Source organism: Lactuca sativa, chromosome 8, assembly GCF_002870075.4.
Source record: "Lactuca sativa cultivar Salinas chromosome 8, Lsat_Salinas_v11, whole genome shotgun sequence".
Taxonomy (NCBI): domain Eukaryota; kingdom Viridiplantae; phylum Streptophyta; class Magnoliopsida; order Asterales; family Asteraceae; genus Lactuca; species Lactuca sativa.
The window spans coordinates 98,347,447-98,369,676 of record NC_056630.2 but is presented as its reverse complement, the minus strand read 5'-3'; the positions used below and the strand labels follow the sequence as shown (position 1 = coordinate 98,369,676).

General features: G+C 35.0%; 1 protein-coding gene across 1 annotated transcript; it reads left to right on the top strand.

Moving 5' to 3' along the window:
- The first annotated feature begins 7,944 nt into the window (after positions 1-7,944).
- LOC111878060 (shikimate O-hydroxycinnamoyltransferase) lies at positions 7,945-10,244 on the top strand. Its single transcript, XM_023874576.3, has 2 exons — positions 7,945-8,485; positions 9,249-10,244. The coding sequence occupies exons 1-2, from the start codon at positions 8,051-8,053 to the stop codon at positions 10,131-10,133; spliced, it is 1,320 nt and encodes a 439-aa protein (XP_023730344.1). The 5' UTR covers positions 7,945-8,050; the 3' UTR covers positions 10,134-10,244.
- The last annotated feature ends 11,986 nt before the right edge of the window (positions 10,245-22,230 follow it).

Sequence of the window (22,230 nt, the reverse complement as noted above, 5' to 3'; positions counted from 1 at the left end):
TTTATTAATAAAACCAGTTGGTTTACATAGATTGATCAGATTACAACACATGATTATGAAGAACATGAAAACCTAAATACTTTTGAGAAAGTGAGAGAGAGTTTGAGAGTTTTGTGTGTGTAAGAAATGAACCACAACCTATTACTTTCAATGACTTTACATTTCTTACCCACACACCTGCATTCCTTCACTAATAAACCCATAACAACCTGCATATAGAACCCTACAAAATACCAACATGTACAAAACCTATCCAATGCTTATTAAATATTAAATATGATAATCTTTTCAAAAAAAAATATACTATGATAAGTTTCTACAATAAAACAACCATATATTTTGACATAAAGTATCTTTTTTTAATTAGTTGTGTACGTTTTTAATATTTTATGAAGTAGTTTTGTACTTTTTTAATTGGTTTGTTTTTATTTTAAAATTAAAAAATTAAACATGATGGGGGAACTAAAAAAAATAAGTTTCCTTATCTTGTGGGATGGAAGAAAGAAAATGAGGCAAAAGAAAAATTGATACGTCAAATAGATTGAAAGGGGTGAAAAAAATAAATTCTTCCCAACTTGATTTGTGTTTTTTTATTAACAACAAAATAACAATAATAGACGAATCAATATGAAAAAACGAAAACAATATTTTTTATTAACAACAAAATAACAATAAACGTCAAATCAATATAAAAAAAAGGATCATATTTATATCTTATCTTATCATCTAGAAAAATAGAAAAATAAAGTAGGAAAGCAATAATTGATGTACGGATGGGTTGTTTATGTGAAAACTATGTGGCATATTGGCATGTTCATCAATCATGGTGCTAGGCTACAACTACAAGGCATAAATCCATTTCACATTTTAACTTTTGACGCCACGGTGTTTTTGCAATCCTTTTTTTACATGAGTAAATTACACGAATAGTCTCTTGTGCAACTTCAAAAATGCAGCTTTAGTATATATTTTTAAAATTTAACTTGGATCATTCTTTGTTTAGTGAAAAGTTGCACATGTCATCCCTTGTTAATTTAAATTTGTATGTTTGATCCTTTGTGAAACATAAAATGACTATTCTACCTTTTTTTTTTTTTTTTTTACAATTTTATAATATACAACATAAAATAAAAAACCCCAACCCCCTCCCCCTCCATCTCAACCCTTTCTTCCCTAAATTTACTGACTGAAAATCATCACGAGGGACCATCACCATCGTCGTTCAAAATCTATACCAGAACAACCATTCTCTATCTATAAACTACAAATAACCAGAGACCTTCATCCTCACCCAAAATATATTACCAGTACAACCAACCTTATATCCACCCACCAACAGCCAATGTCAACACCTACACATATTCTGCCATCATCACCTCCTTTTCTTTCTGTAATCACATCCAACCACAAGCTTAACCATCACAGCCCTACCAAGCCAACACCTTTTATGCAAATCGTGATAACACACAAACAAAAACAAAAGGAAAAGGGAAATCACATGTTCATCAATTTCTTACCCCTACCCTCCAATCGTTGTCTGCTTCATTGAGATAAACAACCCACACATTACCGAGGGATGCTATATTCCTGATATGTACATGAGTGATTTCTCGATTAAGGAAAGAAAAGAAGAAAAGACTGTGATTTTAATTTTTCTTGTTGGTGATTGTCGATTGAATCAAGATCATGAAGAAGAAGACGCATATGGTGATCGATTGGAGGGAGAAGAAGAAGACGTTGTTTGTGTCGAGACTTATTTTGGGGATAAACATGCAAAATTAGAACAACAAGTTGCAGGTATGCTGGTGGTGGTTCCGACTTGCAGAGAAAACCCCAAGCGGTGTCAAATGAGGAAGAACGATGTGGTGGTAGCCCCAGAAGTTCCACACACACTCTAAATACCACACGCGGATGATCGGTGGAGACTAAATAGATGAGAAATAGGTTGTTGGATTCGATGGTGAGGAAGAGGACATAGTGAAAATGGGGAAGACGAATTTGGGGAAAAGGAAGGGGAGGGGTGGGCGTGTTGAGTGTGAATATTTATTTTATTTTTTCTTTTTCTTTTAATCTGAAGTTTATAAACAAATAGAAGAAAATTAAAAAAGAAATTATCAAGGGTAAAATAGTATTTTTATGTCCGGAGGGATGACATGTACAACTTTTAATCAAACAAGGGACGGTACGAGTTAATTTTTGAAAATAGGGACTCAACGTGCATTTTAGCACCTGCATGAGGGACGATTCGTGTAATTTACTCTTTAAAAAATACTAAAAAAAATTTAAAAAGAGAAATGTTTACTAGTGTCCCTATTGTAAGTTTTAATCTTTTTCTTCCGATCGTAAGGGCATTAGGTACACTCCCCACGTCAACACACACCACACCACATCACCACCATCTTTCCACAACCTTTGGTGGTATACCTGCAACATGAGACCACACATCGTGGTCCATAGAAAGAAAGGGAGGAACAAAGGAACATAGAAGAAGAACAATTTGATTGGATGCAGTCTTCCGTGTTAAACACGAAATGTGGCCACGATCAAGGAGGTGGGAGCAGTGTGCACAACCAAGATGGCTTTGTCCCTTGGCCAGAGAGCCCTATCATGTCTAATATATCTGAGGGCCTAAATTGCTCGATTTTGAAGTCAACACCTTCCCAATACCAGTAGATATAAGAATAATTACAAGCTAAACTCACTTGTTAATAAGATATGAACATGTGCTTTTTTTTAATGTATATGCAAAAATATATCTATCATATTGCAACATGAGCGGCACATTATCAGCAACATCCTTATCAAATTTAAGTGATAGTTGGATCTCATAAGTCAACATATAGTTTCTTTTGTTGTAATGGATGGAGTTCACACTTACTTAATCACAAAATAAAATAAGCGTTTGGTTTAACACATATTTTAGTAAATGTTTTTATAAAATACTGGAATTTGGTTTTGCTATTTGTCAAATGTCTAAATCTTTATACAAAACAGAGGAATCTCAATTCTGGGAACAAATAAATAAAAATTGAAATGTTAGCATATATTTTCTGATGAGTGTATAATTGAACTTCTAGACTTATAGTAGATAACTAAATTCTTAATATATATTTCAATGGACAATTACTAATCTAGCCAAATTAAAAAAGTGATTAACAATTTTTAGAAAAAATTAGGATTTGTCCCAAACTAGCCCATGAAATCGTAGGTGGTTAAAATGGTCTATTGTTTCACATATTTATCTACTGTTTTGATTTTAGTATATAAAGATTTTTTTTTCATTTTTCACACGAAACCGTAGACGAAAAAATGGTCTACTGTTTCCTCTGAAAAGTCTATTAAAAATGATCTATTGTTTTTTTTCATGTTTCCCAAATAGTATATTAAAAATGATCTATTAAAGTATATAAAGATTTTAGTATATATAAGATTTTTTTTTTCATGTTTCCCAAATAGTATATTAAAAATGATCTACTGTTTCGTCCGAAACCTACGATTTTTTTTAATGAAAAAAAAACACTAAATTTTAGTGTAAAAGAGATTTTTATTTTAATATATAGTAGGTAGGATATAGTATTCAAAAAGTTAGTGTTTTTTTTCAGTAAAAAAAAAACCCAAAACCGTAGGTTTTTAGACGAAACAGTAGATCATTTTTAATCTACTATTTGAGAAACAATAGACATCTTAGAGGAAACAGTAGACCATTATTTCGTCTACGGTTTCGTAGTGAATAATGAAAAAGAAAAATCTTTATATTGTAAAATCAAAACAGTAGATAAATGGGCGAAACAATAGACCATTTTAACAACCTATAGTTTCGTAAGCTAATCTGGGACAAATCCTAATTTTTGGCTAAAATATGAAATCCCGTATTTCAAATATAAAGGGTTAATGACTTATCTTATGCAAATAATAAATTTTGGTAAGAAATTGAAATTTGGACTTTATGAATCGGTGAAAACCCACCTTTTGATGAGTAGTTTCATCGTATACATAAGTTATTAAGTTGTGTAATACATCACAATTCAAATCAACAAATAAATAAGTTATGTTTTTTATATTTTATACTATATTATAAAATATATTAGTCATATTTTAAATTTTAAAAGGTATAAGTTATAAGTTTTTTATACGAATCAATTATACAAAAATATCATTAATACTTGTCAAAAATTTGAAAACTTGAATTAAGGAATGTTATTAAGAAATTAAATTTAGAACAAAATTATCATTTTAAAATATATATATATATATATATATATATATATATATATATATATATATATATATTAATTTAATTTTCTTAAAATAGACACCAATATTAATTAATTTATATTAAATGTAAAAACATAAAATATAAATATAAGGTGTAAACATAAATATTTTATTTAAAAATGATTATTTTTTAACACAATAGCAAATAATAAAATCTAATAATTATTTCTTTGTAAGAAAAAATTATTCGCCAAAAGAGCTATTTATCGTCTCCGTTTTGCACGAACATACATCTAGATATTATAATAAATATATTTATCAAAGTATAATGTCATGACAAAGTTAATTTGAGACTTACTCCATATGCTTTTCATTCTTTTTAAAATGTGGATATATATTAAATACATCAAATATTGATAATACAAAAAATAGTCATTGACTTACTAACCAACACATTCTCTTCAAAAAAAAAATCGTAGTTTCGACTCTTCTCTTCAATGTCTCTTCCTTTTTTATTGTAAGTTATCATGTTTTAAAATACATATTGGTAACATGCCAATGTTTAAGAATGAAAAAAAAAATCCAAAAGACAATGTCAATTGGGAAACAAAAAAAATGTTAGGGCAAACACAAATTGAGACATAAATTTGAGACTAAAAGAAAATAAAAATGTTATGACAAACGGACATGTAGTTATAACCGATTGGTGAGCGACTAAGAGCTCAAAAATAAAAAATTTTCAAACTATAACAATGTGTAATAAAAAAAATTGGGTTGAAAGAGAACAACGTTAAATATATTAACGGCTTTTGTGACCAAATTAAAAAAGTTATAAAAAATAATAATTTAAATGGTTTTATTTACGATTTTCATGTGCATCCATGAATACTTTAATAGATTTTGTTAAAAAGAAGAATTGTGTTTTTTTTCCAAGATTTATAACGCATTTTTCAATCTTTAATTAAAATCTATTTTATTTAGAACAACTTAGAAACGTGATAACTTATTTAGTATTATTCAAATAAGTAACTTCATTGTTACATGTCGATGATAACTATTTGATTAACTTACGTCACATGATTGTTTATTAATGTTGTCTCCATTAAACTGTATTTTCAAATTTTAATTAATAATCACTTATTCTTGTAAATACATATATGCGCAGTCGAGCATTACATATTTGAAACAAAAATTATTTCCTAAAATTTTACTTAAATAACATATAAAATTTTATAATCCTCGTCAAAGACATACGTACGAACTACGAAGTGATATCCCCCACCCCTCATACAAAAGTATTGTTACATCTTTATATCTATTATACTTATATTTATAAAAAAAACAATTTATTCGATCGGAGCCATTAATTTAATTACATATTATTAAAAAGAATTAGTAATCAACTTTGTTTTAGGTTATTATTAGGCCATTGAACTTGGAAAATCAACAATAATGAGTATAATTCAAGTCAACGGTCATTATTTTACAAAAGAAGATAAAAATGACTCTAGAAACAACTTGATCAATCCTATTATTCTAATGGAACCTTTTAACTCTATTATTTAAGATTTTCAAACTTTGAAAACTATGTTAGACTTTAGATTTGGCCTAAAGATCACACTTTATTCTTTTATCAATCTTAATATTATTAATAAATTTGATTTTTTTTTTTGAAACAGAGAAATAAAAATAAAAGTTGAGGGTGGGGATATATAAACTATCATCGAAATCAACAAAGAGACTTACTTTAAAAGAATGAAGTAAAATCAGGACTCAGGAGTCAAACAGGGACAGCAAGGACTAAACTTAACCAAACCAACCATTTCACGAATTACTGGCACGAGAACAAGTAATACTATCCACCAAACTAATTGTTTGTTTATATATTCCAGTTTCCAGTTTTAGTAAGGGGTTAGTTATTCATAGACTTCTTACAATATTTAAAAATAAAAAGGTTTTAGTATGACACTAGTTGTTTGGTTCTATTAAGTAGGTTTTATATTATTTCAACTTGCAATAATATATTAGCTTGATTAATAGATCATTTGGTTGTATTAAGAAAACCCCGTGTTTAGAATGCTTCATCAAGTGCCAATCCACTTAACTTAGGCCCCGTTTGATACGCATCTTTCCAGGTCCAAGCAGATTTTTCTGGCTGAATGGACCGGAAAGACTGTTTAATTTGCACAAAAGAGGGGGGTTTTCCCAGTAAGATATTTCTTTCCCAAAAAGCTCCAAAATCATATCTTTCTGGTTGAATGGGCTGGAAAGACAATTATACACCAAACCCCGCCTCTTTCTTTGTTTATTAGATTATTAACTTTTTTAAATAACATTTTTTAAATTTATTTTTTATTGAATTATTTCTTTTTTTCATCATTCAGCACAATCAATAAGATGTACAATCAAACAACATAGTTTCTTTCCCAATCAGAAAACTTTTCCAGACAACATTTTTCGAGACAAAAATTATCAAACGAGACCTTAGATTAGTATGGGTTGTTGTGGATGGATAGGTTAATATTGGGTTAGCAATGTTGGACAATGGATCCCTTTTTGGTTTGGATTTTTAATAGGTTTTTTTTTTTTTTTTTTTTTTTTTTTTTTTTTTTTTTTTTTTTTTTTTGGAATTATTAATCATCTGTATATACAAGGATACAAACTATCCATGGTTTTTATAGGGTTTTATGGTGACTATATCAAACTACATATTAATTACACTATCATATAAGTACAAATTATGTATAATTTTTGTGGGTAACCTTGTCTATAAACTATATTGTCTAACTTGGTAACATTCCAGGTTTGTTGTGGAGGGATAGATCTAATTTGGTAACTTCGTCATTAAAGTAATTGCCGATTTTTTTAAACATTTTCATTTGCTTCAAAATCGTTTTAGCATAATATAAAAAAGAATGACAACAAAACTTATCATATTTTCCTTTCCCTTAAAAGCTTTATTATGATAATATAATAATATGTTTCTTTAACCATGGAAAATGAAATTAAGTAATCACTTTGAACATTGCCTCATTGTCAACAAAAACACAATTTTAATACATTCATTTGACAATGAAATAAGACAAGATGAAAAAACACGGCCTCCCAAACAACACATTGTATACTTTGTTGCCTCCTTTTTGCTTCTTAAATAGTGACTTGATCCTAATATATTGCCCTCAACAAACTTGATATGATCACCATGTATCTAGGGCACATGGGTGGTCAATTCATGAGGTTAGTACCATTACCACGACCACAACTTTAAAACGTGATTTTCGTTTCTTTTGTATTTCACAATCATACATAACTAATGCGCATGTATTTCCAAATAAGAAATACAATTATAAGAAGAAATAATCAAGAGTTGTATTTGCAAATACATTGATTCAAATGCTAAAAGGGGATAGCCACAAAATATTGGATCACGTGCAGGCCATGTGTTGAGTGTTAATGGACTAGTTTTGCAAGAAATACCCAACTTAAGGACTATTGGTACCAAAGAAAAGAAACTCCTTGGACTCAATTTGTCCGATTGGTCAAACGACAGGGATCATTTTTGTATTTTAGTTTATTGGTCTTTATTTTATATAGAAGATTGTAAAATATACATTTTAATAATATAATAAAATCAAATCTAAAATTCTGTCAAATAATAGGCTAGTTATAAATTGGCATGTTGCAAAACGTACCTACCCCTTCAATTCAATATATATACACGCATCCCAAACAGGCCTCTGTGTGTCCTCAACTCTCAATTCTCAAGTTTCTCTTTCTCAATCTCATACTCCATTCTCCAATCCCTAGATACATTATCCTCCTCAGTGAGTCGACCATGGGGAGCGATTACAAGACGATAAAGATCAATATAAAACAATCTTCCTTGGTACAACCCTCAAAAGCCACAGTACCTTCTAATCAGAAGTTATGGACGTCTAATTTGGATTTGGTTGTTGGAAGAATCCATATTTTGACTGTCTACTTCTATCGCCCAAATGGCTGCCCCAATTTCTTCGATCCTGTCGTCATGAAGAAGGCGCTTGCGGATGCGCTTGTTTCCTTCTATCCCTTTGCTGGTCGATTAAGCAGAGATCAGAATGGTAGACCTGAAATTAACTGCAATGGTGAAGGTGTTTTGTTCGTCGAGGCAGAGTCGGATTCCACTTTGGATGACTTCGGTGACTTCACGCCCTCTCCGGAGCTCCGTCTTCTTACACCCACAGTTGACTACTCTGGCGACATTTCTTCCTATCCGCTATTTTTTGCACAGGTATATTCTTCAATATGCTTCATAGTCTTGCTTAAGATCTCTGTTTTATCAAAAGAGTGAATTACATAAATAGTCCTTCAACATGCCTAGATCTTCAACTTACTCCAATAACCTATATTCAAAAATGTATGGTCCCTAGTTTTAACAATCTCATGTTCTAGGGTTCTTCGATTTTTAAGCACAATGCTTACATAAAATCGGATCTAACTCTTCGCTCCTTACGATTAAGGGTTTGATAGCTCCACAGACCCCGAATGTGATTAGATCTAACATCCCCAAATAGATCTTAGTTCAATCTTATGGCAATGCACAAATTACCAATGTTCTGGTTTTTGTGTCCATGTTTATTCCAGCGGATACTGTTGATTTCTTTGTATAAACTGATGATACGTGACGTAACAAAATCAAGATCATGTTGGTCAAACGAAATCTTTTCAGTTGACTTTTTTCTCATGAATTGAGTAACAAATTTGATCAACCATAATGTTCAATATTCATTGTGCAAAATCTGAATATTGTGAACAAAATGACAACAAATTGGTCAAGAATATATTCTAAATTTCTAGTCTCATGTTTCAATAAAGCAAGAAAAATACAAGAAGGTGAACAAATCAGATTGGGTATCCCAACTATCCTCCACGACGACAAATAAGTCATTTCACATGTTTATATTATATGTCATGTGGGCCCATACCATAATTAAACATTTTATAGTATATTTTATCTAACATTTGTTATTTGTTATTTAATAAATCGAAATCAGGTTACCCATTTCAAATGCGGAGGAGTTGGACTCGGTTGTGGTGTGTTTCATACTCTCGCCGATGGATTATCGTCGATCCATTTCATCAACATATGGTCTGACATGACACGTGGCCTCTCCATCGCCGTTCCACCTTTCACCGACCGGACACTCCTCCGATCACGTGAACCACCGACTCCCACTTTCGACCATGTCGAATACCACCTCCCTCCGACCATGAAAACCACCACCGGAAGCTCAACCCGGAAAGCCTCCACCACCGTTCTAAAGCTCACCCTCGACCAACTCAACGCCCTCAAAGCCGCCGCCAAGAACGACGGCGGAAACACCGCGTACAGCACATACGAAATCCTCGCAGCCCATCTATGGCGGTGCGCGTGCAAGGCACGTGGACTCCCAAACGACCAGTTGACCAAATTGTACGTGGCAACAGATGGACGGTCAAGATTGAGCCCGCAACTCCCACCGGGATACCTTGGCAACGTTGTGTTCACCGCCACCCCAATGGCGGAATCCGGCGAGCTCACGAGTCAACCTCTGTCAACTTCAGCATCGTTGATCCGATCCACGTTGAGTAAAATGGATAACGAGTATTTAAGATCGGCAATTGATTACCTTGAAGTGCAACCGGATTTATCGGCTTTGATACGTGGACCGAGTTATTTTGCGAGCCCTAATCTTAACATAAATACGTGGACCCGGTTGCCGGTGCATGATGCGGATTTTGGCTGGGGGCGGCCGGTGTTTATGGGACCGGCGGTGATTTTGTACGAGGGGACGATTTATGTGTTGCCGAGCCCTAATAATGATCGGAGTATGTCGTTGGCTGTGTGTTTAGGTGCTGATGAACAGCCGTTGTTTGAGAAATTCTTGTATGAATTTTAGGATTTTTTTTTTCTTAGTGTTTGTTACTATGTAATGAACTTATTCGATGTTGTTTGGGTTTTCGTGTGACGAGTATTATTATGAAACCAATCTCTTTAACCAAAAGGAAAATGAGTTATCTTTTTTTTTTTTTTTTCATTCATATATGTATGTAGATTTCATCACAGTTATGAATAGGAACGGGAGGTGGAACCGGAACTAAATCAGACCGGTTCGGAATTGGAATTGGTATTGCAATATTATAATAACCGGTAACTGGACTATCGGTTCCAGTTTTTGGTCCTGATTTTTTAGTTATTTTTTGAGTAAATTACTGAAATCGTCCCTGTGGTTTGGTCAAAATTGCACGTTTGGTCTATAATTTTTTTTTTTGCACTTGGATCATCCCTGTGGTTTGATTTTGTTGCGTTTTTCGTCTCTATGGTTTGGTAAAAATTGCATGTTTGGTCCTTAACTTTATGTATGTAAGGGACGAAAAATACAACAAAATCAAATCACAGGGACGAAAAACGCAACAAAATCAAACCACAGGGACGATCCGAGTGCAAAAAAAAAGTTAAGGACCAAACGTGCAATTTTGACCAAACCACAGGGACGATTTCAGTAATTTACTCTTATTTTTTCATACAAAAAGCGGTTATAAATTAGGTAAAACTAATGACAATGCAATTCATAAATCATAATACTACATGTTAAATTGGCTTCCTAAAAAACATAGATAAAATTGAAAAAATGGTCCTGGGGTATACAAATTTTTGGAGTTTTAGTCCAAACCACGAGTTTTTTGGATTTATAGTTCTTTTGGAGTGGTTGTATGTGAAAATAGTCCATCTGAAAATTGAAATGACTATAATACCCTTGGAGTATTATTTTTCATTTATTCTTTAATTTTTTTAATTTAATATTTATTTATTTATTTTAACAATTAAAAATAATAATAGAGGACTCACCCTCTCTCTCTCTCTCTCTCATCGTCTTCTACATAATAACTAAACCCATCGTCTTCTACATTGTAACTCATACATACACATATACATACTCTGAAAATCAATTATGCAACAATTGGTAAAAACTAAACACCTCGACAAATCATTTTCGATTTTGTATCTGGGCCAGACTAACACCAACCACATCAGTTGGACTTCCCTGACACAATTGAGAAGGTAATCTTCCCTTCTTCTCGTTCTCCTCACGGAAATGGCGAATCGGAGGGCAACCATGTAGTGGATATACTGGAGACGCCCAAGGAACTGATTATATACATGGACATACCTTGGTTTATCTAAATCCGACAACCAGGTAAATGATTAGTTGATGTAATTTGAAGAAAATTAGGGATTTAGAGAGATCGACCGAAGTTGTGTGATTGTTTGTTGTATGTGACAGTGGAGGATGAAAAATTACTGGAGGTAAAAAGAAACGAGAAGAGGGAGCGTGACGAAAATGAGGTGGAACCAACCCTAAACCCATAAAGAAAATTGATTTGCCATTTGTATGTAATAGTGGAAAATGAAATATTCTCGTTGATGGAAAATTAGTGAATCAAACCTGGGATGTTGGAAAAACAAGACGACGGCCATGGTGCTCTTGGCTTACCCATCTCTATCACCGGAATCAATTATGACGCCTACGAACCCACTGCAATCTCATCCCTTCCTCCTGATGTTTCCTGCATCGCCACCGGTCACTACCAATATCCCGACGTTACTTTTCAAGGCCACGTTTAGTGTTAGGGCTGTAATGTTGAATCACAACTTGGTCGTAACCTTGATTCCCCTAGGTATAATTTCACTTTGCAACAGAGACTGCAGCTATCGGAATCGATGGTTCTATATGGATTTTAGGGAAATCAAACAGGGTCAGTTATGTGTGGTTTTGGAATCGGAATTACAAAATTATTTGTGTGATATATGTGTTTTTTCTAAATTTTTAGTGTTTATGTAAATGAAATGGGTACAGATGAAGAATATGTGATGAAGATGACAAGAGAGAGAGAGAGAGAGAGAGAGATATGGGGCCCTAAATTAGGTAATTATTTTACTTTTCATTTAAATTAAATAGAAAAAACATAAAAAAAATATATCAGAAGGGCATAATAGTCTTTTCAATTTACTGAGGGACCAAAAATGCAAAGAAATTAGCTCAAAAGTACCACCAATCCAAAAAAATCATGGTTTGAACTAACCCCCCCCCCCCCCCCCCCCCCCTCCAAAAAAAAAAAAATGCATACCACAGGAACCATTTTTGCAATTTTGTCAAAAATATAATATTCAATAATCAAGCTTTTAGAAAAATATTTAAAAAAAAAGAACTCTATGTAGATCCTTCTTATTAGATTTTTCTATTAATTTCAAAAATAAAAACCAATTAAGCTTTCATATATAAAAAATAAAAAAAAATATTGCATTGATACGTTGTCTTTCTGGGATTGCATCTAATTCAATAATTAAGCAAAATATGATTTTTTAAAGTCTAATCTAAAATACAAACACTAAATTATATGTTAGAAAAAAAATTATGTAATTTCGACTTCATATAAATGAGTTATGTTATTTTAAAAATTGGGACAACAAAAAAAATATACTGGAAAAAAAAATTAAATTGATATATTGTCTTTCCAGACTTGTATCTAATTCAATATTTAATTAAAAATATGATTTTTTTAAGTCTAAACTGAAGTACAAACACTAGTTTATGTTAGAAAAAAAATCAGGTAACTTTGACTTTATATGAGTGAGTTATGTTGTTTTAAAATCAAGTACAAAAACTCTTACATTTTCGGGTCGGTTCTGATTTTATATGTAACACTCGTGTTTCTAGCCTAGGCATTTACATTGAGTTGATAGTCTAGGTTAACCTTTGTAACTCATTTTGAAGAAATGAAAAGGAATTATGTAAATATTATGTGAATTATGTCTTTTTATGCTTAATTATTAGGGATTAATTAATTAAGAATAAAAATAAGCATCAAAATTAAAGTGTGAGATAATCCCGATATCTTTACATAAAGTTGTAGTAGTCGAAACAAGGATTTCAGGGATATAAAGATTACCAAAATCCGAGTTATAACGAAGAAGTAATGACCTTTAGAAGTTTCGCGACAAAACCGACACGGTGCTGAATGTCATAAAAAGTGAGTTTTTGATAAAATACTTTTTAGCCTTAGTAATCTAAACGAAAATCGTAGTATTCGTTAAACCGAGAAGTTCGATAAAAAGAACGCCCAAATCTGACTCCGTATGAGGAAGTTATGATTTTTCGAAGTTTTAGCTTAGCAGTAGACAGCTAAAAACTCGAATTTTTGATCGAACGATTTTTAGCCGACAGAACCTAAACAAGAATTGAAGGTCTCTTCATTAGGAGCACAACGGTAAAAAGTCTGACGAAAACGGACGTCGGATGAAGAAGTTATGAATTTTTAACGGATTTCCTGTCCCGGTCTGTTAAAAATAATAATATAAAATTTAAAGTCAAAATTAGCCGACGAAGTCTAAATGGAAGTTGTAGAGCGTAGTTGTAGCTACACGTGCATATAAAGAAAGTCAAAAACGGAGCTCGTATGCGCAAGTTATGGATTTTAGAAGTTTTGGCGCGAAAATCGAGAAAATTCGCATAGTCACGAGTTGCCACGTCACCCTCGCTGAAAAAGTGCCATGTGTCCTGCTGAGTCATCCGAGCACATGGCCTAATCCGAAGTGGTCCAATAGCGGTGCGACACGTACCCTCTTAGCACATGTCCGAACCCTCGCAGCATGCCACGAACCCCTTACTTCGGACCCTAGACCTCGATCCAAGCACAGACTGCCAGCGAGCCCCTCGCATGCGCAGACCATGTGCGAGTCATGCGCAACCCACGTGCGAGCCCTCCCCTACGAGCCTTCGGATCTTCGCTACCAGGAGACTTCTCAGCCGTCCGATCAGAAGCTTCACCCTATAAATAGAAGACTGCGAGCCTTCTCGGATATTTTTAAGAAATTGCCATATTTAGCCCCCTTCTTCATATTTACTTCAACTTAACATCCCACAAAGCCCTGGTATCGATTGTAAAGCCCGGAATACTCCACGAAATGCCCGAGAAGCCCGGAAAATTTATCTTTTCGGTTTCGAAGACCGACTTTTGCAGAACTCGGTTTCTCAATAAAACTCCCGATTTTATTAGAAACGATCGTTTTAGGAAATGAATTGCTGCCCGATTTTCATCAAAATAAGTGAGTGTGTAGTTACTTTCAATTTACACATAGATATGAAGTCTTTACCTTGAAATACGTGTTATGTGTAAATATATTAATTGTTAAATTGAGGTGACTGTTGAATTGATGTTTTATACAAGTTTTAAATTGTATATGCTTTTTATCTACAAAATATGTTGGGTAGAACATGGGTAGATGGCATAGTTGATGTGTGTTAAAAAGGTGAGAGGCCTCGATGTTGTTGTTGTTGTTGTTGTTGTTGTAGTCATCTAGCGGAGTATAGATGACGACCACAGACTTTCTAGACAGTCCAGTGGAACCCGAGAATAGTCGGAGGACGACGAGAGATTTTTGGATTATAGGCCAGTAGTTGTAAATAACTGTTGAAAGGCTTATAATGTCTTGTTTATGCTTTTGATCTGTATCGGAACATGACATCCTAAGGTTTTGATATATATGGAAAAATATATACCTTCTTAATGAAGGATTTTGATATACTTTTATCATATGTTGTTTGGGGACCAATTCCACAACATCTTTTAAAAACATTTCTTTGATTTTATTTTAAAAAACATAAATTAAATCGGTCTTTTCTGGCCGAGAAATTAGGGGATGTCACAGTTGGTATCAAAGCATTAGTTTAGGCGAACTAAGAAATTTTAGAATTTATAGACTTGAAGAAGGGCATATTATGTGGGATTGCTCGAAGAAGAAGAACGCAACAAAACCCAATCTACCACCAAAGCCGAAGGCGAGATCCTTTCAGATGACACTCGAAGCTGCTAAAGAAGAAGCCGATGTCGCTTCAGGTACCTTTCTCGTAAACGAATTGCCTGCCCAAATTTTGTTTGATTCTGGAGCCAATTACTCCTTTATATCGCATGAATTTGGTAGAAAGCTAGCTTTGCCTGTAGATATGCTAGTTAATGCTATAATAGTCGAGATTGATAGTGGCAAGTTTGTACCTGTTAGCCATCGTATGAAAAACATCCTCATTGACTTGGATGGGAATAAGTTCCAAGAGGAATTATTGTCTATTGAGTTAAATGGATTCGACATAGTTTTAGGAATGGATTGGCTTAGCGCCAATGATGCAGAAATACTATGTAGAAAGAAGATAGTAAAAGTAAACCCGCCAGGGAAAGAGTCGTTTATGGTGTATGGAGACAAACGTAGAGTAAATTCTGGAATCATTTCCCTAATGAAAGCCAGAACGTGTTTGGCCAAGGGATGTACATCATATCTAGCGTTCGTGATCGATGCCAAGATGGAAAAAAAAGGAGGTGCAGAATATTCCGGTGGTGTGTGATTATCCGGAAGTCTTTCCCGAAGATCTTCCTGGATTGCCCCCTGATCGACAAGTAGAATTTCGTATCGACTTGTTACCAGGAACGACGCCGATAGCAAAAACACCTTATCGATTAGCGCCAACCGAAATGAAAGAGCTTATGACACAACTTCAGGAGTTAATGGACAAAGGTTCATTCGACCTAGTTCATCACCCTGGGGAGCCCCTGTGTTATTTGTAAAGAAGAAAGACGGAAGCATGAGAATGTGCATCGATTACAGAGAGCTGAACAAAGCGAGGATAAAGAACAAGTACCCGTTGCCAAGGATCGATGACCTATACGACCAGTTACAGGGTTCGAGCTATTTCCCGAAGATCGATCTTAGGTCGGGATACCATCAACTAAAGGTGAGAGAGCAGGATATCGAAAAGACTGCGTTTAGAACGAGATATGGACACTATGAATTTTTGGTTATGTCGTTCGGACTAACCAATGCCCCAGCAGATTTCATGGATTTGATGAATAGGGTTTGTAAACCATTCTTAGATAAATCCGTGATAGTATTCATAAACGATATCTTGATTTATTCGAAAATCAAGCAGGAACATGAAAAGCATCTACGTGAAGTGCTAGAAGTCCTGAAAAAGGAGAAGCTGTATGCAAAGTTCTCCAAATGTGAATTTTGGATTCAAGAAGTCCAATTTTTAGGTTATGTGGTTAACCAAGAAGGAATAATGGTTGACCCAGCAAAGATTGAAGTTGTAATGAAGTGGGAACAACCAAAAAGTCCTACGGAAAATCGAAGCTTTTTAGGATTAGCTGGATATTACCAAAGGTTTATCCAAGGCTTTTCTTCGATTGCTACTCCATTAACAACTTTGACCCACAAAGGAGCTACTTATGCTTGGAATGTGAAGCATAAGGAAGCCTTTGAGAAGTTGAAGAAGAGATTGTGTGAAGCACCGATTCTTTCATTGCCTGAAGGAGTTGATGACTTCGCAGTTTATAGCGATGCATCTGGAGTTGGGTTAGGTTGTGTTCTGACCCAAAGGGATAAAGTGATCGTGTATGCATCGAGGCAATTGAAGGAACATGAAAAGAACTACCCCACTCATGATCTGGAGTTGGCAGCGGTAGTATTTGCCTTAAAGATATGGAGGGATTATCTTTATGGCACAAAGTGTAAACTTTTCACTGATCATAAGAGTCTCCAATATCTCTTTAATCAGAAGGAATTGAACATGAGGCAACGACGCTGGCTAGAGTTACTCAAGGACTACGACTGTGAGATACTTTACCACCCTGGTAAAGCAAATGTTGTTGCTGCTGCTCTCAGTTGGAAGGTAAACCTTGAAAAGAAAAAGGCCAAGAGCGTTGAGAAATGAAGTTGTCTCGACAATTATGGAAAGTATAAAGAAAGCTCAAGAGGAAGCTTTAGAGAAAAATGACCGAAAGGAAGAACGTTTGGGCAAAACGTTAGTGTTCGGTACAAACAACCAAGGGTTGAAGGTATTCCAAAATAGGATTTGGGTACCTAAGACGGGTGGAATAAGAGATCTTCTGATGGAAGAAGCTCACAAGACCATGTACTTGATTCATCCCGGCAGTACAAAAATGTATAGGGATTTAAAACCCTATTATTGGTGGCCGACGATGAAGCTCGATGTTGCTAAGTATGTGGCCGAGTGTGTAACTTGTGCTATGGTTAAGGTACAACATCAGAAACCATATGGGAGTTTAGAACCTTTACCCGTACCCATGGGTAAATGGGAAGACATCACCATGGATTTTGTGATTAAACTGCCCAGAACAAGGAACGGTCACGACATGATTTGGGTGGTCATTGATCGCTTCACTAAGAGTGCGCATTTCATAGCAGCCAAAGAGAAATGGTCTATGGATAAACTTGCAAATTCTTACATGAAGGAAATTGTGAGGCTTCACGATGTTCCGCTAACGATTGTGTCCGATCGTGATAGCCGTTTTACCTCGAGATTTTGGAGGAGTCTACAAGAGGAATTGGGTACCAAGTTGTGTTTGAGTACAACTTACCATCCGCAAACCGATGGTCAGAGCGAACGAACGATTCAAACATTGGAGGATATGCTGAGAGCATGTACCCTAGAATTCCAAGGTAACTGGGATGAACACTTACCTTTAGTAGAATTCTCCTATAATAATAGTTTCCACTCAAGCATTAAGATGGCACCTTATCACGCTTTGTATGGGGAAAAGTGTCGAACGCCATCATGTTGGCTGGAAGCTGGGGAAAAGCAGTTTATGGGACCTGAAATAGTCCATGAGACTGCTTAAAAGTTGAAAGTGATAAGGGAAAGGATGTTAGCTGCTCAAGATCGACAAAAGAGTTATGCTGACAAGAAAAGACAACCGATAACCTTTGAAGTTGGAGATTCAGTTTTACTTAAAGTCTCACCGTGGAAGGGACTTATAAGATTTGGGAAACGAGGAAAGTTGAGTCCAAGGTTTATTGGACCATTTAAAGTTCTTCAGAGGATCGGGAATCAAGCTTACAAGCTAGAATTACTGGAAGAACTGGAAGGTATTCATAACACTTTTCATGTATGTTATTTGAGAAAGTTCACAGGAGATATGCCCGACATAATTCCGATTTCTGAGTTAAGGTTGGATGAAAACAAGAGGTTGATCGAGGAACCTGAGGCAATCGTTGACCGTAAGACTATGAAGTTGCGATGCAAGATGGTCGATTTAGTGCTTGTGCGTTAGAAACATACGAATAGACCAAATCTCACTTGGGAAACGGAGAGTGACATGAGGAGTCGCTACCCGCAGTTGTTTGGTGATATGTGATTCCGGGGACGGAATCATCCTAAGGGGGAGAGAATTGTAACACTTGTGTTTCTAGCCTAGGCATTTATATTGAGTTGATAGTCTAGGTTAACCTTTGTAACTCATTTGGAAGAAATGAAAAGGAATTATGTGTTTTATGCTTAATTATTAGGGCTTAATTAATTAAGAATAAAAATAAGCGTCCAAATATTTACATAAAGTGTGAGATAATACCGATATCTTTACATAAAGCTGTAGTGGTTGAAACAAGGATTTCGGGGATATAAAGAATACCAAAATCCGAGTTATAACGAAGAAGTTATGACCTGTCGAAGTTTCGCGACAAAACCGGCACGGTACTGAATGTCGTAAAAAGTGAGTTTTTGATAAACTACTTTTTAGCCTTAGTAATCTAAACGAAATTCGTAGTATTCGTTAAACCGAGAAGTTAGATAAAAAGAACGCCCAAATCTGACTTCGTATGAGGAAGTTATGATTTTTCGAAGTTTTAGCTTAGCAGTAGATAGCTAAAAACTCGAATTTTAGATCGAGCGATTTTTAGCCGACACACCCTAAACGAGAATTGAAGTTCTCATCATTAGGAGCACAACGGTAAAAAGTCTAACGAAAACGGACGTCGGATGAAGAAGTTATGAATTTTTAACGGATTTCCTGTCCCGGTCTGTTAAAAATAATAATATAAAATTTAAAGTCAAAATTAGCCGACGAAGTCTAAATGGAAGTTGTAGAGCGTAATTTTAGCTACACGTGCATATAAAGAAAGTCAAAAACGGAGCTCGTATGCGCAAGTTATGGATTTGAGAAGTTTTGGCGCGAAAATCGAGAAAATTCGCATAGTTATGAGTTGCCACGTCACCCTCGCTGAAAAAGTGCCATGTGTCCTGCTGAGTCATCTGAGCTGCTGAGTCACCCGAGCTGCTGAGTCATCCGAACACATGGCCTAATCCGAAGTGGTCCAATAGCGGTGCGACACGTACCCTCTTAGCACATGTTCGAACCCTCGCAGCATGCCACGAACCCCCTACTTCGGACCCTAGACCTCGGTCCAATCACAGACTGCCAGCGAGCCCCTCGCATGCGCAGACCATGTGCGAGCCATGCGCAGCCCACGTGCGAGCCCTCCCCTGCGAGCCTTCGGATCTTCGCCACCTGGAGACTTGTCAGCCGTCCGATCAGAAGCTTCACCCTATAAATAGAAGGTTGCGAGCCTTCTCGGATATTTTTAAGAAATTGCCATATTTAGCCCATTTCTTCATATTTTCTTCATCTTAACATCCCGCAAAGCCCCGGTATCGATTGTAAAGCCTGGAATACTCCACGAAGTGCCCGAGAAGCCCGAAATATTTATCTTTTTGGTTTCGAAGCCCGACTTTTGCAGAGTCCGGTTTTTCAATAAAACTCCCGGTTTTATTAGAAACGATCGTTTTAGGAAACGAATTGCTGCCCGATTTTCATCAAAATAAGTGAGTGTGTAGTTACTTTCAATTTACACATAGATATGAAGTGTTTACCTTAAAATACGTGTTATGTGTAAATATATTAATTGTTAAATTGAGGTGACTGTTGAATTGATGTTTTATACAAGTTTTAAACTGTATATGCTTTTTATCTACAAAATATGTTGGGTAGAACATGGGTAGATGACATAGTTGATGTGTGTTAAAAAGGTGAGAGGCCTCGATGTTGTTGTTGTTGTAGTCATCTAGCGGAGTAAAGATGACGACCACGGACTTTCTAGACAGTCCAGTGGAACACTAGCAGACTCACAACTTGTAGGTGTTGATGAATTAAATGTTCATTGTCGTACTCCATCCCCCTCATGGTTGCCTTAAGGACATGTATGGCTGAGGAAACCCCTTAGCAGTAGTGTCCATCTCGATGATAATCCTTAGGCTAGGTCCTTTGTGATAGGTGTTTAGGGACGTAAAGTGAGGACAACGGAAATGGGTAATCAGGGTTATTGTTGATTGGTGAACTTAATAAGTATATTATTATTCTGGGTTGAAAACCCTATATGCTCACCAGGCTCCCAAGCCTGACCCCACTTAGTTTTTATGATTACAGGTAGTGGACCTCGAGCATAGTCGGAGGACGACGAGAGATTTTTGGATTATAGGCCAATAGTTGTAAATAACTATTGAAAGGCTTATAATGTCTTGTTTATGCTTTTGATCTGTATCGGAACATGACATCCCGAGGTTTTGATATATATGGAAAATATATACCTTCTTAATGAAGGATTTTGATAAACTTTTATCATATGTTGTTTGGGGACCAATTCCGCAACATCTTTTAAAAAGATTTCTCTGATTTTATTTAAAAAAAACATAAATTAAATCGGTCTTTTCTGACCGCGAAATTAGGGGATGTCACATTATAACTGGTTTTTGTTAGAACCGCGACCCGTTTGGCTATAAGTCGAGAACCGGTAACCGAACTGTTCTATTAATTTATGACCGGTTCAGGTTCCAACGGTTCAAAAGCTCATCCCTAGTTATGAATAGTAATATTTGGGTTCTTCATATTTTTGCCACACTTTTTTCAACCATTACCATTTTTAATCCCTTGTTTTAGTTTATTACTATTGAGGAACGCTTGTCAGCAGGGCTAACCCCTATTTTTAGCTGATGATCGGATTATGCCTTATCGGATCCTTTCCTACCGCCTCTCTCATCCAATATATTCCTGACTGTTCTAATCTTTTCAACTATTTTCTTTTACTTCATCTTACGTGTTGCAGATAGATATCTCATTGCCCCGATCAACAACTCCTAACATCGGTACACTGCAGCATGGTTTTCATTTGGTGTTGCTTCAAGTTACTGATTCAATCTATCTTTTATGCTTCCTGATGGGTTTTATAGATAGCAAATATGTACAATGCAGAAAACAATCAATAATTAATAGGATACATGCATCATATAAAAGATCTACATCATAAACCTTGATAGCAACATACTATGAACAACTAAACTAACCAACCCTATTATAAATCTAAAATTACAAAGTTTACATTACATACCTTTTTATTTGTTATAGTAAATGTAACGCACGCATTTCTGGTTAAGCATGATTATGATGATGTAATAGTTAGAGTCAACAACTGTAAATTATTTTGAGGTAATGAAAAAGAATTATTTGAGTATTATGTGATTTATGTGCAACATATGTGCATATAACGACATAATAAAATAATAATAAAATATCCGTCAAAAATAGAATGAAAAATTGACCGAATATCTTTGAAGAAAGTTGAAGTAGTCGTAACAAGGATTTCGAGGATATAAGGAACGCTGAAATCCGACTTATAACGAAAAAGTTATGACCCGTCAAGTTTTGCGACAAAAGTGGCACGACGTCGCGTATCGTAAAAAGTGAATTATTGATAAGCTACTTTTTAGCACTACCGACCTCAACGAAAGTTGTAGTATATGTTAAACCAAGAGCGTGCATATAAAGAACGTCCACATATGACTTCTTTTGAGGAAGTTATGATTTTTCTAAGATTTTGCACAATAGTATACAGCTCGGAAATCGAATTTTAGATCGATTGATTTTTAGTCGACGCAACCTACATGAGAATTAAAGATCTCATTAATAGGAGCTCAACGATATAAAGACAGTCGAAAACGAACGTCGGTTGACAAAATTATGAATTTTTAACGGACTTTAACTGTCTAAGCTTGTTAAAATATAACTTTAAAAATGAAGTTAAAATTAGCCAACGGAGTCTAAGTGAAAGTTGTAGATCACGTCGCTATCTACATGTGGATATAAAGAACATAAAAA

What these genes read in the sequence shown, in the direction of transcription:
- LOC111878060 (XM_023874576.3), top strand. Translation starts at nt 8,051, where the DNA reads ATGGGGAGCGATTACAAGACGATAAAGATCAATATAAAACAATCTTCC. An exon ending in ATCCGCTATTTTTTGCACAG is followed by an intron (nt 8,486 to 9,248) that starts GTATATTCTTCA and finishes AATCGAAATCAG; the next exon opens with GTTACCCATTTCAAATGCGG.